The sequence below is a fragment of the Trachinotus anak genome, unplaced genomic scaffold (assembly GCF_046630095.1).
Source record: "Trachinotus anak isolate AG129_WGS33_773 ecotype Australia unplaced genomic scaffold, CSIRO_AGI_Tana_v1 ptg000013l, whole genome shotgun sequence".
Classification (NCBI taxonomy): domain Eukaryota; kingdom Metazoa; phylum Chordata; class Actinopteri; order Carangiformes; family Carangidae; genus Trachinotus; species Trachinotus anak.
This window is the reverse complement of record NW_027273864.1, coordinates 7,896,120-7,923,148: the sequence shown is the minus strand read 5'-3', so window position 1 is coordinate 7,923,148 and position 27,029 is coordinate 7,896,120. Positions and strand designations below refer to the sequence as shown.

The 27,029-nt window shown below is 41.4% G+C and overlaps 1 protein-coding gene across 5 annotated transcripts in view; it reads right to left on the bottom strand.

Annotated features, from left to right (window-relative positions):
• The window catches only part of cdh4 (cadherin 4, type 1, R-cadherin (retinal)), a 197,830-nt gene that overhangs the window by 46,072 nt on the left and 124,729 nt on the right, over nucleotides 1-27,029 (bottom strand). For all 5 annotated transcript variants that reach the window (XM_071493884.1, XM_071493886.1, XM_071493889.1 and 2 more), the window contains 2 exons: nucleotides 23,155-23,381; nucleotides 15,965-16,147 (listed from right to left, as the gene is read on the bottom strand). In XM_071493884.1, coding sequence (XP_071349985.1) covers nucleotides 15,965-16,147; nucleotides 23,155-23,381 — 410 coding nt within the window. The remainder of the gene's footprint in view (nucleotides 1-15,964; nucleotides 16,148-23,154; nucleotides 23,382-27,029) is intronic.

Genomic DNA, 27,029 nt, shown 5'->3' with positions numbered 1-27,029 from the left:
ATTTTCCTGGTCTGTGGGGCTGCAGATCATGCATGAAAATGAAATTACTTCATCCGTTCAGCAGTGACGGCGGCTTCTGCATAAAACATCTCTCTGTTTGAACATGATACCCTCTCTCTTAATTTTCAACACGGTCCTCCCACACCCACAGTGTAGCACTCCACTGCGAGCGTTCACAGCCGCAATTTTCATTTCCTGAGCTTTCCTCACTGCCTGGATCCTGTATCTACTATTTCTGTGTGTAAAGCACAGATCAGGATCCATATGGATCCACATGTAGATTCTGTGGGCTCAGGTGTAATAAACAATTGTATAACTCCCATCAATCAGTGCACTGTACTGTATACCTAATCACTGTAGCATGACAATGACACTGTAAGACTAATTAAATTTATTATTCACAACGCCCACCATCTGTCAATCAAGGCAGTGTGCAACTATGGCATAAATAATAGTATAATGTGATCATTCACCCTCATCATCAGTATGGAGTGCAGAGCAGAACAGTTGGATCATAAATTTCAGTAATGAGAACGTGCTTGAGAAATCCTCTGTTTTATCTGTGAAGGAGACAAACATGCTCAGACTTCACTGTTCAAAACAACAAGAAATGAAGTGAGGCGCACCATGAAGAGACCCATCTGCTTGAGCTGCAGGAACATGCAAAAAAAAGAAAAAGAAAAAAAAGAAAGCTCCACCACCCCGCATCTGCTATTTCTGCATGTAAGTATTTCCTGGGTGGATAAGAGGCGGCCCGTGGCCATGTATGTGTGTGTAGTCAAGTGTTGGACAGGTAGGAGATTCTCTATGTGTGCACCAAAGCGTGGATCAAAAGGACCAGTTCAGTTCAATAATTCACAAGGTCGTCATGCGGGAAACACACATGAAATTTTCACCTGCCATGGGTTTCTGCTTCTGCATAAGGACATCTGCACAGTCGCTGAGAGTGTGTGTTTGTGTGCGATCTGTCTCTTCGCTGGAACTTCAAAGCAGACCGTGTGTAGCTGGTGTAATAGCCCCGAGAGGAGACAAAGGAGCTCTTAAATGTCATGTGGCCTGTGTTTCCATGCCCGCTTAAAATTCCACATTAAGGCCACCTGAGACCTGATGTCACATTCACCAGTGTCTCTTAATGAAGAGTCTTTATATCAATAAATTGAATAAATGAAGAAGCATGGCTTCTTAGAGTCCTGGGAATCCAATGAGTGACAACTGCTAAATTGAGCCATTTGAACTGAATGCTAATGATGAAAGCTGGGATCTCTTTCCTTCTCCTCCTTTCTCTATCTATATATCTATTGCCATCTCTCATTCTCCCCCTAACTTTAGTAGCTCCTGGCAGATAGAACAGCTACTAATCGCACTAAAAATAGCAAAGAGACAGATGCAAAGGACTTAACTGGTTGTCTGTCTCTGTCAGATCAGACCAGACATCAGATAAGTGACCTATTTGTAGCTCTTTGAGAGTGATTTCCTTGATTACTGACAACTGCTGAGACCCTGTGGGACAAGCTATCAGCGTGAGAAGAAAGATGGAGAGGGATGGAGGCAGGGAGACGCAGGGAGCGAAAACAATGGGGAGTTGGGGAAAATTAGATGAAGAATTAGTGTTCTGTTAAATCTCCTCCGGGTGACGCAAGGCACACAAACAGATAGCGGGAACAGAACAGAAAGGAATACATTTCCATTTATTGAGCATAGCGGCTGGCTGCCTAATTAGCGCACTGTGAAGTTTCACTTTGTCCAAATCTCATTTAATTGATCCAACCCTGTATGATCGCCCTATCTACATAAATAGTTTGATGCCTACATAAACAGGGATTCATTTGCTATTTATGTGATGGTTCTCTGCATTTCAACTATTCACTCCATGTTGGGCTTTTTCCTAGCAATGCTGCAAAATGAGCAAAGCAGCACTTTCTGCTATGCAAAGGACAAACATGTGTGGAGTCGTAGTTCTCTTTCCCCAGCAGTATTTTGCTTCCAGGAAACAACAATCATTCAGCCAGGAAGTTATTAAAGGACCGTGTGCTGCAGGCACCCATGGGATCATTAAGGGTTACTATGTGCTATGGGCTAATGTCACACAATAATGGGAATCTGTGGTTTACACTCTTTGATAGCCTCCTTTATATCTTGTATGTGCTTCGTGGTTCAGGCCTGTACTGTAAACTTTGGTTTCTCTCTCTCTCTTTCTCTCTCTCTTTATTTTATAGCTCTTTATGGGCTCGGGCTCCTCACTTTGCCTTTAAGGCACATCAAACACCCCCCACAGGTTCCACAGACTCAAGAGCAGCACCAGCAAGCCAGAGGATCATTCAATACAGCATATTGATTCAACACAATTTACAAACACTCACCTACACTATTATCAGGAGGACAATACTGCATGTTGTTGCCACTGATCATCACTTTTTAAATTGATCAAAAGCTTGAGGAAAAGAAAGTATCCCCCACTGAAAGTCAAAAATGTGAAAATGTCCCATAGGCACGTAAAGTCAAATTAGCTAAATCAGTCCCTTAATGTCTGGATATAAGAAGTTTCAAAAAAGAAGTTTGCAACCAAGCAACTAAGCAACAGCCAGTTCAACTAGGTCATGTCCGTTGAATCTGCTATGAAAAGGTCAAATCTTTTTAAATATGAACTGTTGCTTTTTCTCCAGTTTCTGATCAGTGTTAGTTTGAAAAGGCTTCAGTGGGAGACTGTTATGAAAACAACATTTCGATTTAAGCTTTTAAGCTTTTTGAGTAATGACAATTTCTGTTTAAATCATGTTGAACATACAAAGGATATTATGTCAAGCAAAGGGGCATTTCCATTATGATTACCTACTACTAGTTACTACTACTACTACTGGATTACCTCTACTTAATAATTTACATATTAGCATAAACACAAGTTTGAAGATGTTTTGAAGTTTTGAAGTTTTTTCTGATATTTAAAATAGGTGAAGTCAAACATGTTTAGTTAGTTTAAGTTCACTGCATCATTTCAAGCTGTTTCGAATGTAAAGCACAAGTTCCCCTGCTGACTTACGCTTGGGGAGCACGTGATGCATGCGTCACTGGCTGCCATTGCCGACCTGCTGTGGAAAAACGTGTGTGTATTCGTACTGGCTGTGTGTCTGCTGTGTCACTGCCACTGCCAGCTCTATCTGTCTACATAGAGTTTGCAGGCTACTTGAAGGTTGGATTTCTTTTCATTTAAAGGTAATTTCTGATACATTTTAGACAGAAAACATCTCTAAAGTGCCTCTGTCTCCACATGCAGCTGCTAAAATCGAATTAAATTAAAAAATTAAATTAAAAATATATTTATATTTTTTCATGTCTATGACATGTTCAGATTCAGCCTAGACATAGAAAATTATAGTGGAAGGTGTCCTTACAGTCCCATGCCAATAATATATATAAAATTTGGTGCTAAAAGGACTTTGTTTAGGTTAGATATGTAACAATTTTTTATTTTGATAGCTAGCAATAAAATTTTGTTTGTCAATAATGTGCGGAATTCTTGAAAAAACAAAAATGTTTTGATAACTTTAAATCAGGTTGGTCTGAAGATTATATGTGCTTACTTTCATGCAGATTGGTCAAAAACTGTAGGAGAAGTTCAAAAAAGTATGTTTTGCATATTTCGCGATTTAGTGAAAAAATGTGTTAGGTGGAAATAGGCGTGGCCTACCTCATGAGATTCAGCTCAATTCAGGGAACACGACGATATAAGGTATTTGAACGTGCGACATATGGTTTAAAAATGTTTACCTTGATTATAGCGCCCCCTACTGTGTGTCATTTTCTGCGTCACGGTTATGTGCCAGCCCCTGCACCTACCCTTTGAAAAGCACTGCCCTACCTTGAACAGTTTAGGCTGTGCAACCACTTTAGTGGCGGAAAAATAAAAAAAATAATAATAGAGAAGAAAGAGAATAAAAATCTGAACAATTACAATAGGGTTCTCAGCACCTCTGGCACTGGGAGACACGTTGCTTTGCATACGCGTCCCCCAGCCCGCTGCGGGCTTGGACCCCTAAATATCACCTCGTGGTTATATGTCTGCACCAACCAGTGATATTGCAGGAAAAGAACATTATGATGTCACAGTGACGTTGACCTTTGACTGTGGATATAAAATGTCATAACTTCATCAATTTATCCTCTTAGACATTTGTATTAAATCGTCTCATAATTAGCGCATGAATCCTTGAATTATTACCAAAAATGTGTTTTGTGAGGTCATTGTAACCAAAATTTTATCAGTTAATCTTTGAGTCCAAAAGGAAGCTTGTACCAGGTGTAATGAAATTCCCTACAGGTGTTTCTGATATATTGCATTCACAGGAAAGGGATGGATGAAGGGATGGACAGAATATACTGCCGCCGGCCACGGCAATCGGCCTATGTTTAATTTTTGGTTGGACTAAGGGACAAGTGTTTGAAATCATTAACCTAAAATTTGACTTAATTTGGAAAGGTTCAGGAAGCTCAGCTCTGCTGCAGTGCGCATTGTTACAGAGTTTATGTTTCCTCAATCTTTATAACGCAGGTGGCGAGTGCAAAGTTAGCCTGACACATAATCAGAAGGGACGGTTATGAGAATCAGATCTAGTTTGAAAAATACTCTGATTTTCTGTTAACTTATGTAGAGTATCACTATATAGGAAACTGTACTCTGATCAATGTAGGGAAGATTTTTCTATCTATCTATCTATCTATCTATCTATCTATCTCATAAGTTTATATTTAATTGTTATATTTGTCTCATGTTTCTTCTTTATCCTGAACCAATAAAGATATGTTTAGAGGGGTTATTTGTAAGTTTTGCTAATGCTGCTGAACCAACATTAGCACAGCTGATCACCTACTGGTCTTGTCAAGGGCTTGAGCCATCATTACATTTACAATACATGAGGTTATAATATGCCCTCTGCGCAGCGCTACTTTATCCAGATATTTGGCAGACACTGTTTTAATTATGGTTGACAGCTATGACAGCTAAAGTGTGACTGAGAGGCTGCCAGAAGGGTTCAGTCATGGCCTGTCTGAGTGGTTGGCATCACTTCCTGCCATAATAAACCTCAGCATGGAAATGTCATTATTTTCCCTTTATTGCATTTACCTACTGCATATTAACCTTTCCTGACCATCCACTATCAGTGACATTTATTGTCTCATCCAGCAAAATAAATAGCTGACGTCATGCTGCCGTCCCTCTCTGTTTTCTCTTATACAAATATTAAAGGTGCCATTTGTATTTGTATCTCTTTCCTTTACTCTTCTACTGAAGATAGCATGCTAACCAGCTATCCTTGGCTCAGAAGGTCTGTCTCATCACTTTCTGATAGCGAGTCACTTTAGCGTCCAGTCTGCCCTGTAGAAGTCATGCTGCTAAGAGGGTGTATCATAACCTTATGGATACATAAGAATGGCTAAACCCTTGGCCAGACTAGCAAGTAAACAGATGTTGTCATGTAACAATAGCAAAACTTACAAATAGCTCCTTTAATATATGCATTCATGTGAGTATCAGAGTAAACAGAGAGGGACAGCAGCATAACATCACTGACAAATATCACTAATAGTGCCACATCCCAAATATGGAAAAACCTACAACACAAGGATGGTCAAAGATGGTTAATATTCAGTGGGCAAATGCAATACAGGCAAATTAATGGCATCTCCATGCTGTGGTGCATTATGGGAGGAAGTGATGCCAACCACTTAGGGCACAGACAGGCTATGACTGAACCCTTCTGGCGGCCTCTCAGTCACGCTTTAGCTGTCATAGCTGTCAACCATAATTAAAACAGCGTCTGCCAAATATCTGGATGCCTTTAATAGAAACTACTTAGTGACTGGATGCCTCATATACTCAGAGGCCTGTTCTTCTTTTAGACTCTGTCTCCCACTCTGAACTGTCTGTATATATGACATAATAATAATATGGTTATTTAGCGGCGATTAAAGCATGATTTTGTATTTTTACTGTGCAAACTTTAAAAAAAGATGCAAACTGCTTGGAGTCAGTATTAGCTTGAGGTGTTCTGTTTAAGCACCTGATGGACGTATCTTCACGTAGAACCAGTTTAAAAAGAGAATAATCAGAAAATCTTGGACATTTTTAAACAGGGTTTAAGAAATAACCACATCTAATTTGCTCTCTGCTGCTCTTACTCTTCCCTCTTGAAATGACTCAGATTTCCCTCAAGTAGTGCGGATTTCCAGTAATTTCAGCTGCAAGCTCATATGTCTAATTTCTATTTGCTTTACTACTTCTTTTTATGCCGCAGCCTGTCGACTTGGGGAATTGCTGGCAAGCTATTTAAGGGTTTTTAAAATATGCTTTCAGTTTTTTGTGTGTTTACATGGCAAACTCACTAAGGTCTGTCACCTTAGTGAGTGGATTTAAAGAAAGAAAATGAGACTATCGTGCTGGAATAGACAACTGATTTTCCAATCTTGAGCGGTCTGACTTCAGAGCTGCTGCTGGGGTTAAAATATTCAGATCAGGCAGTAAACCTTTGCACTTGTGGGGATGCTGGAATGGCTGCAAACATGAGTCACTATGAATGGGTGAATTGCTATGTTAAACAGCATTATCAAAAGGATCTGTCCATCTGAAGACTACACAGGCATCCTTGAAAATCGCTGTGTTTGATAATGTCTCATCTTTCTCTGCTGTTATACAGTATCTGTTTTCTCTTTGTTGAACATGAGGGAAATGGCAAAACTACATGCTTTTTAACTTCCTCTTAAATTTCAGTTTTGCATTGCTTTGATCCTTCCTGCTGTGTGCTTGTCACTCTTCAAAGCTGATGTGCCCTACTTTTGATGGGTTAGAGGAATTCAAATAGTCTGATAGACCATCCACATAAACATCCAACAAAATGACATACAAGGAAATAGGAAGCAGAGGATGAAAGAAAAAGAGAGATGAGCTGACAAAATGGATACAAAATTTCCAATTAGGGAAAACGTGAGACCTCAAGTTTTTGGCAGCCCTCAAACTTCCCTTTCTGCAAAGTACAGCTAGAATTACCACCTCGTGGCTGCATGCCTCTGTCAACCAGTCGAGTCGTGGTTTACACCCATGTCTGTCCAGCCTCATATAACACATGTAGTGACTTGGAGGAATAGAATAAAATGTATTGAGCCTATTTTATGATAATTAGCACATGAATTTGGCCAAAAACATGTGTTGCAAGGTCACAGTGATCTTGACCTTTGACCACCAAAATCTAATCAGTTCAAGTCAATCTTTGTGCCAAATTTAAAGAAATTTCCTCAAGGGGCTCTGGACAGACAGATGGATGGATGGATGGATGGAAAACCCAAAAACCCCCCAACTGTTGCCAGTGTGGAAGCATAATAGTAGCCTTACATGCAAGAGTGTGGTGATAAAGAGCGGTAAAAGCTGTCAGTTTAGTGGCATCATGAGAAGCGAACGGTGCGGATGGTTTTAAAAATAGTCACACAGGAGGTCTGTGAGAGAGAGGCTGCAGAGAGCTCAGGTTTAATATCTCTCAAGTGAGAGCCACTGACAGCCACCGTCGCACTCAGTTATCCTTGATACTCATAAGAACAGCTGCATCTGCAGCAGGCAGGCTAGTCCATTATGGATCAGAAACTGAATGAGAAATGAACCTAGCTCCATGCAGCTCTGAAATATGTTTTTTAACCTTATATACCCTCCTGTTCATTTGTTGTGCTCTCCCATTGTCTGTGATTGTGCTGCCATATCAGTTTGTCTGTGTCTTTCTGTCTCTCACTCTCCTGCACTCCCTCCTCCCATTTCTCCCAGTGGGAAGGAAGCAGTGAGAGTCCCATCAATACAAATGAGCAAGAGTCGCCACCTGAGGAAGGTTTGTCTACCCCAGTACTGACACTGTTATTCAGCCCTTCTTCTCCACTTTCTAACATGGTCGATTGAATTGAATCCTTTGAGTTCCTCAGGTAATGTTTCCATGAAGTGGATTTGGGTTTAAAGATGACAGGGAAAGATTTTTTTTCTCAACAATTTGGGGAAACAAAGCTGAAAGCTTTTGGGGGTGATGTTTTTCTTTCTCCAGAGGAGCTGTTTTAATGTGATGTATAAGAGGAAAAGACAATCCAGTTATAGGTGAGTGTGAAAAGAGGGAAGAAGCTTAGAGGAAAACATCTGAGACAGCAGAGGGATTGTCAAGCAATATGTCTTTTAATGAAGAGCAGAAAGCATTTTGAATGCCGGCAGCATATCTAATAAATAACCTTCAAATGAAAGTGTTTGGCATGCTCTTAAAAAACAGATATGAAGTCTTTGAGGGAGAGATTTTTTTTTTCATCCTAAGCTCATATGGATCACAGATATCTGGAGGTTGTTCCTCAAATTTTGACTGTGAACCTTTCTGACATCTTTCTCTTACACTCAAATACCCTCCATCTCCGTCCTGTATGTCATTCATCATTACCCAGAAGAGAAGATGGAGTCCCACAGCTTTAACATTTTGTATCTGCTCAAAAATAGATTCAACGCTTTCTCAAGCGCGCACACGTACACGCACGTCACTGCCTCCACCTCAGACCATTAACCAGACAGAGGAATGAAATGCAGGATTGGAAAAAAAGGGGCAATTAGAGGGAGAACAAATATTAATGGAAGTTAAGAAGTGACTCACAAACCCAATTATGGCATTAGCTAGGCAATTTAGATGAGCTCTGCAAGAGGCGAGAATCCTGTTGAAATGTACCAGCGGTCTCTCTGCATTAACAATGCCATTAATTCCCCTGATTCATAGTGTGGGAGAAGAATAGAGCAAATACAGCCATTCTGTCTTTCTTATAAAGACAGCCATATTCCCCAATTCTGCGATGGGAATGGAGGAGGCAGAGGCTGATGTCCTTGTCTTACCCGCCCCAAACAGGCCACAGACCCCCAGAGAGATTCAACTTGTTAAAAAGCTCCATTCTCCCGTACTGCCCAATACAAGGACAATAGGTAAACCATTCTACAGGTCTGCCATGAACAGATAATTATAATGAAGACACAGTTGGCTGCTGGAAGGCTGACTAAAGGGAAATAACGGGGTATACAGAGATAGATAGATATAGATAGAGTTATAGATGGAGGGAGGGGGCTGAGGGGCTTTCTGCTGCTCTTGCACATCTCTGCTATTGTCAAATTGCATCCCTCAACCCAAGCTGCTGCCACACGTTCCCATAGGACACATGCGGCCCTGACAGCCTGGCCAATCAGCTGCACCCTGAGGCCAGTTGAAAGCCCTTCTGGCATGCCCAAGGCTAGTGAGGTCCAACCAATCAGTTCGAGGCCAGGCTTGAAAGGAGGACCATGCTTGGCTCAGGGAGCTACTAAGGCTGCCAATGAGAGTCCAGAGGGGAGCTCGAGTGGCTCAGGGGGAGGCTGCCAGAGGGGTCAGAGTGGACGAGGGCAGACTGACAGTTATTTAGTGAGAGGCTGAGCTCTGTGTCACTCACAACAGCACTCAGGCTTTGTACAACTGGGCCGGCTCTAATGGGACTGTCACCTTCTAATTGTCCAATTGGGGGATGCTGAGAATGACAAACAGGCACAAACACATGCAGTCAAATACACAGACAATAGATAGGGACACACATCAATGGACAGATATACACACATACCCTCACAGACACAGGCATAAACCAGCAAATAAAAGCCAGTGTGCACAAACGTTTACACATAAACACTCCCTTTATGAACACACTGACTACACAGTCCTGCACGTCTATTTACAGCAAAGCCCTAGGGCTAACTGATGCATTACACCTGGTACTTCACATTTTGTGTGTATGAAATCTGTATACATTTACTGAATGCTCAAAATGAGCTTTGGTGCATAAATTGGATGAATAGATAAAAGAGATTTTATCAAACATCTGGCAAACCTCCTGTTTTAATGTGTTCACAACTACATTGTTGGTGTTAGACTCAAATGACGATAAATGAAGATTTTCTACTTGAAAAGCAAAGCTGTAAAATAAATGTAGAGGTACTGCTGTATGTCTTGACAAATCTCTAGATCTTGTAAAGTGAGGTTATGACAAACAGCCTTGTGTAAAGAAGAGGCAACAATAAATGACAGACCAATTACAACAGTGACAAATGCAATGAATAGTTTGAACTCATTGCTTTAGTGCAAAATCTACAGTGCTTTCTGGACTGCTCCAAAAGTAAGAGCTAGAAGAGGAAGATTGAGGAAGGAGAAGTATTTTGGCAGATCTCTCACAGGAGGTGGGTTAGACAGTACATCTTCATCATGAAAAAGTAAAGTATGTGGAACAAGATTAAAAGGAACTTTATTCCTGGAGACCTTGCTGTTATTGTTAATGATTCAGCACCAAGAAACTGCTGGATTCTGGGACGCTCTCTGTGGATCGTGTCAGGGTAAAAAAAAAGGGAATGAAGGGTGTCCTAGAAACCTTTAAACCAGAGCGAGACATGTCAGCAAACTCTGTCTGCTCCTTGAAGAAACTAAAGTGAATTTCTATCACAGACAGACGTTGCATATAGACTTGAAAAATGAAGCTGAGTATTATGAACTGATACTTAATGGCTCAATTTATATTAACTGTAAGTAGAATTATAGACTGAATGATTAGAGTCATTTTGAAGTGCTGGGATAGTTATGGTTAATTAAATGATTATCTTTACCTGCTGTCGATAATAAGAGATAATTACTTTGTTCAAGACAGTGGGTGCAGTTTAGCGCAGAGCAGCTGTTAAGTCTTTGACCTCAAGTTTACACCTATAAAGTTTCAGTGTTTGTTTGTGTTTGTTTGATTCAATTGTGAAAAATGATAGAATATATATAGAGCATGTAGTTTATTATGAAGCAGCACTGTGTCGCAGTAGTGAGGACTAAGAGAACAACAGTAACAACAGTACTAATAGAACAGAACTACTGCAGCGTCTAAAGAGCTCTAATCCAATCCAACCCCCCATTTTTGCTGTTGCACAGTCTTGAGATTTCTAACACATGACAAAACACACAGATATCATCTGAGTTCTGACATTAAGATCAAATATTCTGCCATATTTGAGTCTTTCCCCTTGGTCAGGATTAAATCCTCTGTAACCTGAGGTAAGCTGACAACTAGTGTTATAAATTTTGGAATAGAGAGAGCTCACAGTCATAACATGCTACGTTAATACAATGCAGTGTTTTGATGTACTGCTTAAAATCAGTGAGAAAATGAAATTAAAGCCCCTGGCTATATCCTGCTGAAGCGTAGAGAAGCCAAGGAATGAGTTACGACTCCCTCACAATTAGGTGGTCCTGGATATGAAATAATTCTGGAGAAGAAGTTGATTGTGCAATAATTAAGTAAGTGGTTTGAAAAGTTTATTTTGCTGTAGTTCAGTCTCTCTCACTGTCTTTTTCAGAAGGGAAGGGATGTGAAACGCTTTTCACAGGGAAACTGGGCTGGAGAAATAAGTAATAAGTAAATAAATGATGTGAAAACCTCAAGTGTTATTTTTAGACCAATTTGGTCTTGAATAATGTTGTATAATGGTGTATGTTCTGTCCTAGTACCTCGTGTACCCACATGTTGGTGGAAACACACCCATACACACACATACACACTTGCACACATGCATTACCCACACAAACTATACACAATGGACACAATGTATTTGAATGCACAAGGGATGTAATAAAACTGCAGACAAAACAAGCGGATCCAAAAAGCATATTATGAACTCATTATGAGCTGTAATGAAATACACTGTGCAATATGAGTTTGTAAATAAACTATCAGGTTTTCATTTTAGATACTGAGCAAACAGCAGCACAGACATTACAATGTCATTGAGCTAACTGGCTCCCACACACGTGTGTGTGTGTGTGTGTGTGTGTGTGTGTGTATATATATGTGTGTGTGTGTGTGTGTGTGTGTGCGTGTATGTGTATATATGACATAAATTTGAGCTGCTCAGCACAGTAAACCAAATTAAAAAACCAGCAAAAAGCCACATGTTCCTTCTGTTTCTAAAGTAAGACTCAAGCTTTCTTCTCCAAAGTTAACTTTGTTTGTGTGCTTTTGTTTCCTCTGATAAAATCCATCTAATTGAGCAGCCTGTAGTTATTCTGTGACTCACCCAATGTTAGCCATGAGCACTGCCATAATGGCCTATTCAAAATAATGAGGTAAACCAAATAATAGTGAGATGTGCTCTAATAATCCAGTTCACCTCTTCACCTTGAGACCTTCATTTTTCTTCAAGAATGTGAATGTGTGATATGGCTATCATTAGTGATACAGATATCGTTACAGTTTCATTTAGCTCCATGGATAGGGCACAGAATCACGCAGAGAGTAAAAAGAACAGTAGCTACAGACATGTCTCTTTAGTCTTTCCCTCGGCTGTGGAATCAAATAATATTAAAATAACCATTTGCAATGTGCTCAATTATTTCCAGCGCCTTTCCTTGATTCCTTGTCCCAACTGTGGGTCAGCGAGGGAGCCAGTGTTTGAGGCCTGGTTAAATGAAAGGAGGATCTTTCCTCTCCCATATTCAGACTGCTTTCCATCAGTTTTGCCTCATTGGCCCCAGTGTAGGTGCTGCAGGAGACGGTTGAGATGAGAATGCCCCAAATGACCTGAAACTAATGTTGGCCTCTCTCACCTAGAGATTTACAGCACTCTCTAAAGACTTTCTATTTTCCTTTTCTTTTTTTCAGTTTCAGTCAGTTCTCCTTTCTCCTTTTTTCCATCTCCCACCCTCACTGCTTTTCAGTTTCTCAAAAGGAGGAGCTCTTGCCATCCACCTCAGTATCCATTTAACTCAATCTGTTTTGTAACCTCTCCATTTCCTCTGCACTTATAACTGTCAAGTCAAATCATTTGACAGCAAAAGCTTGGAAGCATATTCCATTTGAGCACAATGGTGAATCAATGCCAGCATAGCTGCATCACTTGTGGTTCTTCGTGACTGAATCGCATATGTCAAAGTAAAAATGGCTATAGGTGGAATGAAGCTCTCGCACACTACTGGTCCGTGTGTGTGTGTGTGTGTGTGTGTGTGTATGTGTGTTTGTGAAACAGAGAGAGACAGTGAGAGATAGAGCATTTTTCTTTGTCTTTAACTAAAAGCTGAATCAGAATATTTCCATCTACAATGATGATGATGATGATGATGATGATGATGGTGGTGTTGGTGGTGGCAAATGACGCTGAAGGACTGAATCCAGAAATAAATAAATAAATAATTCAAAATGTTGCTATCATATCAGTTATTATTTACAGTTAAATCAGCAAATTGGTTGTTTTGTATGTGTAATTGGATCTGTCGGTGTAACTGGGATTAATCAAATATCCCACAGCTGCAGACTCAATGTACATTAGCCTCTCATTGAATCAAAAAGAAAACCACCACCGGGCTACTACACACCTCTCTGGGCATGTCATTTGCATTATTTGATGGTTGCAAAGCAGTAATTACATTCTGAGGGTTAATTGGTCTTTTTAAACCCCCTGAACCTGCCTATGTGAAGACTCGCGTGTAAAGACTCAAAGAGTTTGAACAGCACAGGAGAGCTGGTGTGTCCTGAAATCAAGTGTGTAAGCTTTAAAGGTTGTGCTTAGCCACTTCTGAGGCCGGCAAGATAAAGCACAAAATCCCCAGTGTTCCTCGCCTCGGCTGCCTGTCAGAATGAAGAGTTGTGTTGCAGAGAGAGCCGGGGACAGACGAGCTCGCAGAGCAACAGTCACATCCCCCATGGTGCACTGCTTTTAGCTGTGGCTGCGGCCTGAGACACGCCTATACTGTGTTCACATAAAACAAATGTAAGCGCCAAGATGTTCCCATACACACCAATTCACATCACACACAAACACAGATACCCTCAACACTCACATGGCCACACACACACACACACACACACACACACACACACACACACACACACACACACACACACACACATATAAAGGAAGCCCTTGAGGTTTAATCCAACCATCTAACACTTGACATGTGAAAAGGGGATAAAACGGGGTCCATTTCTCCAGCAGAGCAGCACAATTTGGTGCCTCCCCTGACACTCCACAGCCCTGCTGTGTGTGTATGTGTGTTAGTGAGGGTGAGTGTTCCCATGCTTTGGTGGAAAATCTGCCCTCTTGCAAACACATTGGTGAAAGGCGATTTCCGTAATCCGGGAGTGTAAGCCTCGCTGTACAAATGGGCGTAAGGGACTTCGTGTGTGTGTGTCGGAAATGCCAGCAGAAAGCTGCACGTCTGTCTGAGAGACTGATAAGAGGAAGCGAATGATGGGAGTTTAGAGTAGCAGCACAGCACTGAGCCCACAATGCCTCCATGACAAACTTACTTTGATTTTCCTTATTTTTGAAAGTCACTGGTGTCCACTGGTTGTAATTATGAAATTTGTACACACAGGTTCATATTCTAAGAACTGTAGAGCTGCAAAACCGTGTAAAACTGAATCCTTTGCGCCCTGGTGCCACGTGTATAAACAACACTTATGAACAACCACCATGTTTACACATGGACAAAGGGATAAAAGAAGACGTGTGGTCAGAATGTGTCCACCTCCTGCAGTTCTACACACCTTTTTCTGTGCTGTGTGGTGGAAAAGTGGAAATGGAAAAATAAGGCGAGAGAACGAATGCAATATACAACAGGTTGTAAGTCCATTTCAATTTAAAGTTTAATATTCTCTCTTTATTTTTCGCACTCTACATGGTTGAATTCAAATGATGGTTGTAAATCTAAAGTTGATATTAAAATAAATATTATTTTTAAAGATCCTTGTGTGGCCCATTGAATTTTTGTTTTTATTAATTCTGCTTTGGCATTTTCTCGTTTGATTATTTCCCTATGTCCTCATTTTCATTTAGCGCAAAATGCTATTCTGTGAAATTGTGTTTTTTCTTTGCTTCTCTTTTCATCGAGAGACTGGTGGACGGACAGAGATATATAAAAACACTCCATGAGATCACTGCACAGTTTCACAATGAGCAGGATTTATAAAACATAAATATGCACAGTGTTATAAATCTCTCTATAGGTCTCTCTATACTGTAATAATATTAAATGAATGCAAAAATGTCATGAAATAAATCTCAAAATGTAAACAGTACATAAATACATAAATCTTCAAGCCAACAGATGATTAGCAGTAGATTCAATCTTTGCATGCCCAGTATTTAAGAGGCAACTTTGCATCTTTTACAGCTGTGTCTGCAACTTTAAGGTGATGCAAACATATGCCTCCACTGAAAAACTGAAATCTGCAGAATCCTTGGCACCATTGTAACAAATGGAATAAAAATGCTAACTTAATTAAACTTCCTGCTTTCGAAACCATTCCTTTAACAGCCATTTAACCTCCACAAGTATCCAGGAGCCTTAGACTCAGCACAATATGGATATGAATACGAACACTCATCAAAGCAGATGTGCTGTAATCCACAAAGAGATGTGCTGTGATGTGAAAAATAGTCCATCAGCTGCATTAACAGGTGAAGAAACACCACTCTAAGTTATCCTTAGATCTATTATTCTGAGACCAAGCATGAAGCGCCTATTTATGTGCTTCCCGAGTGAGAATGATCCTTTTGTCTGTCCAGCGGTCTGTGGTGCCCAGAGGCCAGCAGACAAATCACCTGGCATCGTGACTTAAATCAGAGACAAGACCAGTGCTTTTCGCCTGCTGGGTGTGCTTGATAGAAAATACCAGAATGTTGAGTGTCTCTGCCTTGTGGTGATTCTAAGAGATATTACAGTATATTCCCCACACTTCTCTCCTGCCTCGTCTGAGTAAGTTCTTACAAAGAACGTATAGGTTCAGGTTGTCTACTTAGTTTGTTCTTCGAATCTTAGCTTTTCTCTGCAAAGACAAGTTATATAAAAGTCTGCAGTGCAACAAAGACATTTCACACAGGAAGATTTATGTGGTATTTGCTTAAATTATACAAACTGTCACTCACTCTGACAAGCATGTGAGGGAAGGGTCCTCGGGAGTTTTCAGGCACATTGATAGGCGGGATGACCCAGTCTCTCTTCTGTCGCCTCAACCCATTGGCAGAGGAGCCTCTCAGATGTTTTCGAGGAAACTTGATAACTCTGGGTTGGGATTCCCAGACTCTTGACAGCATTTCTTCAATGCCAACCTGCAAAGAAAAAGCCAAATATATCATATCATCCTACATCTTGCACTGAATAGCTTGCGCATGTTATCATTTGAAGAATGCTATTTTGCCACAACAGGTTGGAAGATGAATCTGTAAAAAGCTGTGAAATGACAAGTTTCCACCTCTGCTAAAATTGAAACTAAAATACTAGATGCCACACTAACAATAAACCCATTTTGGGAGAGTGGCAGTGAAGCAAACACCGGGAAATATAAATAAACATTTTTCTGAGAGCTGCTGCATCACATTTTATGAGGCCCTTGGCAAGACACCTGAGCCTGCCCAAGCCCTCGGCTTCTGCCTAAGAAAGCGAGACTTCCTCTAGGTTACATGGCTGGGTTCTGTCCACAGAGAGGCTGTGCTGAGGCTGCATCCCTGAATACATTTTTTTAGGCAGACAGCATTATTCCTGCTTGTCCCTGTCCTCTCTGTCCCTGCTGAGGACACAAAAATGTAACACTTTACCCTGATAGAAGTCTGTCATCAGATAAAACAGGTATTGATGAAATGCCAGTGTTTTTAATTAAAGAGTGTAGAAATAGTATGTGGACTTTCTGGACTGCTGTGCTATTCCTCAGGTTTGTATGTGTGTGCTACTTCTTATTTCTGATGTTGAGGCACCTTTGAACATCATACAGAGCCATGGTATTATGGGTAAGTTATGTAGGAATGTATGGGTGTATACATCCCCCTCTACCCCTGCAAGGACCCCCCCGGCTATAGCTGCAGAGAGAAGATTGTGTTCTTACTCATCTTGCCAGGTGAAATAAAGGTTAGATGGGTGTGTAAAAGAAAAGTGTTTTTTCCCCAATCCTCTATGGTGTCCTCCTGTGTAAGATGGTTGTATTGCTGTAATCCACCTAATCCTATTGTTGTCTGTACGCCCTGCGTACACACACACATACACTGGCAGTGTGCCGCTGTCACCTGAAGCACAGTGGAAATTCTCCTGCTTATCCCACCTGGAACACACACAACGCAGCCACACAGGCAAAGACACGAGCGTGTGCACACGAGCGACCACCGACACGTCGCCGTGCCAAACAGAGACCAGCAGTTCATCCTATCAATATACACCTGCTTTGCCTGTGAGCAAGGCAAACTGTAAGCTACACCTGAGCAAACACAGTGCATGTTTTTCATCTTTTGTTTTAAGTCTTTACGCATTCACAGCTCAGAGGACTGGACCGCAAGCTCGGTGCTGGTCTCTGGACAGCCAGGCCTGTTGGTTTATCTGGGCACAAGCACGACAGAGAGGGAGTGGGGCAACCTGGGTGGATGGTTAGAGGACAGAGAGAGGAACGAGGGGACCAGATGTGTTTCACAGATAAGATAACCCTCGTTCCAGCTCCGCTCATCCAAAACATGCACAGGTACCAACTGGCATGAGAGAGACAGGGAGTGTGCCAGTCTCCTCCACAAGCGGTGAGTGGAATTAGTCTCTCTCTGTGAACATGCGTGTGTGTGTTTCTGTGGCTGTGCCTATGTGTGTGTACATTTGCAGATGCTCATTTGAACAAACAAACAAAAACGAAGGGAAAACAAACAAGTATATAAATACAAACATGCAACAGAGGATAAACAACACCCTCTCTGGCAGACGGTGATGAATCATCAGGACTGTCAGTGCATATGGACAGTTATGAATACAGAAAGCATTACAGTAGGACTCCATGAGCATCCTCTTCCTCATCTGCGCTCAGTCCAGTGTGCTGCTACGGTGATAAAGTCCTTATCTGCCTTCCTGGCTATCGGCAGAAAAACACAGCGAATGACGAGTTGCTCTATATGCCAATCAGCCTGCTGACGAAGGCAACCCATCAGGCCTGACAATAACGAGGTTGAAGCATCCAATTGGTCAGGCGGTGACATTACTTTGAAAATGTTGCCAGAACAGAAATGAAGAAGAGAGACGGTCAGGCAGAAAGACAGACTCGAAGAGAGACAATGAAAGGGAGATATCCCTTATTGTTAGTCTGCATGTGGATGATATCAGCACAGTGGCTGCATGTGACTGTCACTTTCAAATAGCAAGGCAGATGACAGGCTGTTGGCACTGTGACAATACCAGAATTACAAAGGGAAGAAGAAAAACTGGAACATGCTTTCTGTGGGCTGCCAGGAGGCTAGGTGCTTATTAGAGTTTGTGGAGTTTTTCCTTGCTGAATATGTGTGTGTGTGTGTGTGTGTGTGTGTGTGTGTGTGTGTGTGTGTGTGTGTGTGTGACGATAGTATGTGGATATACAGCGAGTTCAGTCATGCTTGTGTGCACATATGGGAAATCATATGTGCTGGCCTTGATGCAAGCATGTGTGCTCACGTACAAATGTGTAAAAAATAATGCATGAACATATGTGCCGGTGTATTTGTCTGTGCATGTCCCAATGTGTGTGTATGTGCAACACATGACAGGCATTCGGTTAGTGTGTCCCTGATGTGCCTGGGGCTCCTGAAACCCAGAGGCAGACAGGGCCAGCTGGCAGCTCTCTGCTCCCAGGCAGCCTGCGCATTGCCGCGGCATTCTTCAGGCCTGCAACCCCCAAGCCCTGGAGCTGACATCTGGAGGTTATCAGTCTGACAAACAGGCAGAACAATACAATAAGAGCGTGTGCTCATTGCCCATTCTCTGTTCGCTGTGGCTCTGAAAACATTTCATTCAGGTCTTTTGAAGTTTTTCATGTCTTTAGTGCTGCAGTTCCCTTTGCTGGTTCACTTTGATAAAAAAAAAAAGAAAAAGACCATAGTGCTAGTCTTCTGTAAGAATGTTCTCCTGTGAGATCTTCTCTCAACAAATCTAAAACTTTTTTTTTTTTTTTTATCAGACTTTGCATTAAAAAATATTGAAATTCCAGTTGCTGCTATTTTCCTGTAAAGACATGCAGCTTTGTGGATAGACAATATAATCAGGCTACAATCACAAAGCTAAAGCAAACAACAACAGTGCAACCGTCCAAACCTGCCGGTGTTGCTTTTCAACAACCCCAAGGTCCCACGTTCCACCCAGCTGCTGGCCTTAGCTCTAATCTACCTTGAACAGGTGAAGCTGTCTGGGGAGTGTGCGGTAAAAATTCAAATCAAATAAGCACTAAAACCCTTCTCTGACAACCGGTCGACTCCAAATCCAGTGGTGCATAACTGATGGGCTCTAAGCTGGTGGAGAAGGCAAACCAACATGCCATGAAATCAGCACGAGTTGGAGAGCACTCAACGAGAGGCCCTACCTGTGTGAGGTGCGATAGCCTGAGTACATAAACACAGCAGAGAGGGCTCTCGGGCCAAAGATGCTCTACACTTCAATTGCTGTGGTATTGTACACTGGAAAATTAAATAGTAAAATGAGCTGGTTGACCATGGAGCGCATTCCAAGTATGCTAATTTCTGCTACTAAAACAGACCAGTGAGAAACTAAGCCAGTTATTAAAAACAAATCAATGCACTGTCACTGGTGCTGTGCAACAAAGCAAGAGTCTATTCTGTGCTCAGGCCTGTTCATCTGAGCAGATATGAACCATGCATACAATTTGTCAGAGTACACCATCTCTCGCTACACATTGTCTCTACACAGGGAGAGTGAAAAGAGCTGCCTGTCTTTTAATTGCCACTGGGCAGAGGAGGATATCCTGAGCTGTTTATATCCTCCGCTGCTGTTGCCGTGTTGATTACGCAGAGATAGGTTGCGGTTAGGTGATGCGATTATGATAACCTCTTTTCTAAAACAACTATTGACTTTCAGAACAAAAGAGATGGGCTCAGATAACAACTATTCATCTCTGTGTTAACTGAACTGGAAAAGGAAAATGGGCCACACAGTTCAAGAACACTGCACTGATAACAATGTTTTAGCTTTAATTCCCAGAAATCATGTGAAGTCTCTGCATTCAGCTGCACACAGCACACTCCTGTTCCTGACTTCACCAGTTCATAATGCTGTAGGTATATCAAAGAAGAACAGGGATCAAAAACTGCACAGTTTAGCTGCTTACAGTAGGAAACAATTGCATTTTACTATTGGGTTTATTTAACAAGTGTCCAAACAAAAAGTTCACTTTGGCAAACATGAAAAATCTACAGCGTCTCAATTAGAGGAGATCGGCGCCACTTGTGAGAGTTGGATATATACCTAATGAACACAAACATGCATGGTCTGTTGTATATAATTATAATATATAATACACAGATACTTTTACACTTTAAAAAAGTTTTAACTTTTGCCAGGTGAATTTCCATCGTGTAAACACTCAGTCATGGAAAGTATAGTTTTAGAGCGGGGACACATGCACTGTGTATTCTATCAATGAGCTCACTTTCATAGCGAAGGAGCAAAACAGGGACGGCTGCTGGGAGGGTGAAGTCTAGACAGACTGGATGACATGACCCCACCCACGGAGCCTCGTCTGCAGGGCCGTTTGACATATAGCAGGTCACAGACTCTGCCGCTCTGCATGGACTGATTTTCTGCCTTCTGTGTTAAATTAAGGCGCAGCTGCATTTTAATAAATGTTCAATTCTGGAGAGTACAAAATGTAACACAAAATGAATCAACCAGACTCAATAAATCTACCATAAAATTGTGATCACTTATAAATGTCACCCTTCCCACTCAAGTCATAAATAGTTGATGTCAGTAACGACAAACTGCTAAAGAGGGTGATTTTTCAGCCTGGTGGAGGTTGTCACTCACTCACTGTTTCACTGAATTCCTTTATACACACTGTGTTATACTGCACAATATGAAACAAATATATAGATATTTACATTAAATTAATCACCAATCACCAAGTGGTTTTTCACATGTGTTCACAATCCACAGTGGTTCAGTCCACTAATCAGATCCCTCTCTCTGATGGAAGCCTCTGATGGGTGAATCTTGCTTATATTGTAAAGTGCTTTGAGTGGTTGATAAGACTAGAAATGGACCATTACATGTTTAGTCCTCTAAACAGGTATTCTGTCACCCATGTCCCTGATACATCATCCTGTAGCCCATACTTTGTTATAATAATTACATATTAATAGCATTATTAATAGCATTATTTAAGAACTAAATTCAACTGTAGCTCCTGTTTATCTGATGAAAAAATGAACCCACATGAAGACTGTACAATGCAGACTGTACTGTACGTATAAAATCTGTTTTTTAAACTAACACATATATTTCTTGTTCAGTTATTGAATCTGTCTCTATCTCCACAATGTGGGGAACATAATTATACGCTGAAACTACATCACCTGGTCCTCGCAGACTCCACCAGAGTGGAACATTAGCTCAATCAATGTCAATTATTTCACAGTCTCCATTATTGCACTGCCAGGAGTGGGCAGAATTTTAATCCCCACTCTGCAATTATTTTAGCTACATGAGTCTTGGGCTTTTTGTCATGATTAGAAACATGACTGAACATTAAGCCCGATGGCGTTCAACAAGTAGCGCAGGAAAAATGGTAATGGCTTTGTCACTCAACAAAGTGCAGCCTGGTAGTGGAAGTCAGTAACAGTGGCTACATTTGGCCCTGTGTAATTTTACAGTCTCTGTTAGCTAATAGAGCCTTGGTAGCAAATAGGGTCATGTCTCAACTTGTCACATAAAAAAAAGCACTGCGTCTTAACTGCTGTGTATGCACTCCTCAAGAAAAAACGTTACCTTGGAGACAGCTGGGAAAACAAAGACTGTACATTTTACATTACACAATGATGTAGAGGTGTGTGTACAAGCAGGGTCAGAGAGACATGGCAAAGTGTCCTGGCTGTAAATAATAAAAGAAAGTATGCTTCATCACAATTCACCCTGTTTATTTTGTACATGTTAAGTAAAAGTCTTTGCTGATTGATGGGAGCGTTTATCAGGAAGATGCTTTGCAGTTTCCGCTCCAAACACTGAAGCACATCTAGAAAGAAAACTGGGAGTACGGTTTTAAAAGCATTTTATTGAAACCAAATCCACTTTCAAATCCTCTCATCAAATCTAAATCCTCTTCAAATGTTTTTTATCAAATATAATTAGGTTTAGCTTTCAACATTTGTAAGTAACTAAAGTTGAAAATAAAAAAATAAAAAACAAGATCTGTAAACACCATTTGTTGGCTGATTAGGCAGAAACAGTTTTTATTAGGAGCGAAGTGACCCAACACTAAAACAACCAAATGTCATTGCAGCAGTAAAAAATGATATCATCACACAGCCAGAACTCTCCACAACCTTACCACCTTCCCCCTATGGAAGGTTGTTAGGAACAAAGAACGAAAAGTGTGACAAAACAGCAGTTCCTCAAATGACCTCTTGAGGCTGGCTCCAAAAGTGAGTCAAAGCCCATGGACTTCATGTTAAAATGTCCAACTTCACAGCAGAAATAAATATATTTACAGTCTGGCACAAAAAATCATATAGCTACAGCTATTTCCCATCATGACATCTGCATGGGGGGGTGAATTTCTACATAATTCCCCTGTTTGAATTTTATTAAGGCTTAAAGTTATGCATAATTGAGGGCGTGGCCGCTTTAAGTAACAGGTAGAGAACCATCACAGCCCACTAGATGTCTGCTCACCATCACCTCAACTAATGTGACATCTCGGCCGTGTTTATGGTGCTTGTGCCTTTTGGAGGATTTTTCAAGCAAATATCAGACACGTAACATGATATATTGTGTGGTTAATTGACTAACAGTATATTAGACAGAGTCAGGCTCTGCTAACATGGCGACGGCAGAGCTCTGACCTCCACTCTGAGCTTCAAAACCGCTCTTCAGAAACCTATGGGTGATGTCACAGAGGCTGCGTCCATCTTTATATACAGTCTATGATCATTTCCAGCAGACAAAGACATTTTATTGGTAGAAACCCAGTTGATATAAACCAGTATGTAATGCTATTGCATTATTTGATCATTTATTATATCTGCGGTTTAATCATGAGGAAACACTTGTAGCTCCTGTCTGTGTCAGTGTACCCCTGTGATGCTGTATTCATAAAGTTGTCCTTTCTAGTTACCTTTGTAAGTGGTAAAGGATGGGGGTGTCCAGCTAAGGCCAGCTTAACCGTGGTCTCCCAGATGTGTGAGTCATGGAGCCCACGGGCCGTCACCATGAACTGGACGGGCTCTGACAGGTTGGCCACTTCCTGTTCTGCATACACCGTCCCATCAGGTCTCACACTGAAATAGGGGTCGCTGCTGACAAAGCCCATGTCTCTGCTGCGCTGGCAATCCTCAAACTTCACTGCAGAGACAGACAGAAAAAGGGGAAGGGGGTACAGAATTAGTGAGCAGCACAGTGAGATTTACTCCATGAGGTATTCGCAAATCCTTGACACATCTGGCAAGCTTAAGATTAACCCGCATCCATCAAGACATATCTTGAAATATCTCATCCCCTCTGCTGTCACCTCTGATTCCCTGCTTTGACATCTTTGGCAAAACAAACTGCTTATCTGTTCCTGAACCGGAATACACGGGGGGAACCTAATTCTTTTTCATATCATTCTTTTCCCAAACTAGACGGATAGCAATGTCAAAACAGCATTTCCCTTGGTTTCTCCAGGGACAGCATGAAGAGACCGTCTAAAGCACATTAGGCTGACTGGGCCGATTGCGCTCCATGCTTTGCTGCTAAGCACATGGCTCCTAGCCTTGAATGAATTTTTGAGGGTTGTGCTGCTTGACTGAGACAAAAGAAAGAGTGGTGTGAGCAATCTCATGTTTGCATGTGCACACACACAAATCTGCTGGCAGAGTAAAGTACTGTGCTTGTCTGTATGAGAAGTATGGGAGGGTGGTTTGGGTGAAGTCTTTCCACATATGAGTAAAGGGTTGGGACAGATGACACAGAAAGAGGCAGGGAGAGATGGTGTTAGACTGTTGAGTGCAACAGAGCAGATTCTCCGGTGACAGCTGACATGAATATGCCATTATACCACACAAAACACAGGAGAAACCAACAGAGTCTCAGATATGACAATCTGGAAAATCCTTTCATTTCATTGCCAAATTTAATCAACACTCAATGCATCATTATCCCATGATTCACAGCGTGATGCAACCACACACACACACACACACACACACACACACACACACACACACACACACACACACACACACACATCCTATCCCTCATCCTCCTCTACCCCTAAGTTGAAATGCATGTGCTCTGATGTTATCTTGCAAACTCTGGCTGCTGATAATAAGACAAATTGATTTCATAAATCACCCAAGGAACAGATCGCCTGTTAGGAGCTATGGCAGCATGATTTTTCCAAAATCCAGCATGAAGAATTCTGCACAGCAAGCTCTTTATCAGTGCATCTATTTAATTCATCGCCCAGTTTCCTGTCAAAAGCAGCTCCCAAACAACAGGCTAATAAAGCATTAGATCTCCTCAGCCATTGCAGCTTAGCATCACACAAATGAGGCTGCTTGTTTTCAGCCTCTGAGTAATTGCATGTGTAATGGGATGGATAGTAAACACAGTTTTGACAATGTGCACATCTGTCTGGGTTGGCAAATGCAATCCATATTTTCATTAAAAAAACTACAACCCAGTGGAGAACGTCCTAATGTGAGTGATAAGCTTTGTATGAAATTATGGCCTTCTTTTGGGGATCATTTATCAAGGCAGGGAGGGGAGGGCTGGGGAGGGCTGGGGGGGTTGATTCAACATCAGGTTGTGACAATATGACACAGACCTGCTTGAATTGTCCACAGATGAATTGTGATGGCAGGCATGTATTATGTAAATGACTTCAATTAGCTTGAACTGAGCAGGCTAATTGTTGTCACTTAGACAGCTCTCTTGTGGTGCAGCTGGAGAAACAAGGCTCTAGGACACATGCACCGCAAAGCGCTGCTTATGAATGCGCGCGTGTGCGTGTGTGTTCCTGCCTCTGTGTGCATGCCTGTAGGAGTAAGTTCAAAGTACAGCCACTTTGAGAATGTCTGTCCTTACATATATTAATTTCCATGTTAATTCTCCAATAAAACCAGCAAGGTCTCTGCGGATCTGTCTGCTGCCTTGTGTGCTGTGGTGGTGCCAGTTGGCATGGGAACAGAAATGTGGTCTGCAAGGTATTGCCATTGTGCAGCACTGTCAGAGGAGTGTCTTAGGCTCTTTGTAAGGGTACTGCGCTGGCTCTCAGTTTACCATTCACCGCCTACCCACAAGGGGCTGGGACCATGACCCCGATTCCTGAGACATCTACTTAGTGTGGAGATATTCATAAACGCTATTCATTAAAAATCCTGTTCATAAAGCAAATTCAAATGAGGTGGTGGGATCTGATCTGCCACGCTGTTAAATTGAGATGAAAGCGGCAGAAAGAGACAACACTGTGACTAGCTACTGATAGAGAAAGATGTGTGTGTGTATGTGTGTGTGTCTGTCTGTCTGTCTGAGAGAGATGGTAGGATAAAAAAGGAAGACGGGAGATAAGTGGCAGATACTGCTGCACAGAGAAAAAAGAGATAGCGATATATAAGAAAATTTATAAAATGAACCCTAATTAGAACAATTTTCACAGCCTTGAAAAATCCTTAGTTTTAAGACAAGGAGCGTCAATGCACAAACAATGCTGAGGAGTTTAGTCACTGGTGTCACATCATAATGGAAATGGAGACAGTGACACTGTAGATAGCTACTCTGTGCTTATTCATCGTCATTGTTCTTTAGTGCATGTAATTTGTTTTGTCAAATTATGCTTGGTAAACCACGGCCTCCCTTTGTATGAAAAATTTAACTTGAAATGAATTAACGAAGAAGAGGCTTCAGGGCGTTTTCTAAGTTGAAGGCCTGATGGTCAGTAAGTCCTGATAAGATAAATATATATATATATATATATATATATATATATATATATATACACACACACACACACACACACACACACACACATGTTTTACCACAGGTTCAATCAATGCTGCCACTGGACTTAACTTCATCAGCTGGTTAGCTTTTCTGGAGTTGAAGGATAGGACTGCAGGAGCGAGGTCTGGTCTCTGGCTGTGAGAAAGCTGTATAATTGTATATTTATTTCAGAGCTTGACACTTTGTATATCTTCTGCTTTCATTTGTCAGTGCACATTTTTTGCTGTCAGTGTTCATAGATGCTCAAATTTAATGATAAAATCAGACACTAACACAAGGACATCTGACTTTGCTGCCAGACACTTACAGGCAGCTCTATTCACCAGCCATCTTTTATAAATGTTAAAGGCTTAATAATGTGTTTGTCACAGGGCAGAAAAAAGCGGTGAACATGTTGTTAATTTCATCAAATGCCATCAACTCAGCATCATGTCACAGGCATAGCCACATTTGGGGGATGGACAGGGGATAACCCTCAGACTGACAGGAAAACTAGCTTCTTTCAGTTAGTTTGTGAGAGATCAACATAATCTCTACGAGGAGATGTCATAATTTCCAGCCACCGGGTGGCCTTGTTTACTCATCATACATCTCTCTGACAGGGTCAGTGTTAAGTGCAGCCTGCACCTTGTGTGTGGGTAGTTTCTGACCACATTACATGCAAACAACATGAACTAAATATGAATGAATGCACTTAAATTTCCATGTATTCATTGAACAGTACAATGTAATATAGATGGAGGTGCATGGATAGGGTTAATGTACTGCATTGACAGCTGATGGTGCTGCTTCAAACAGCTGGTCATCAGTCCAGAAACTATATAAAAACAGGAACAATCGTGTGAACTGCTGCTCTAACAGCCTGATGTAAAGATCTACTATGTCAATTTCCTTCTTCCTCTATTGATGAATGAATGTGTGTGAGTGTATGTGTGTGTGTCTGTACTTTGCCTTCATGAGGAAGCTATTATGGATAATAAACCACAAGCTGTGTGTGTGTTTGCTGCC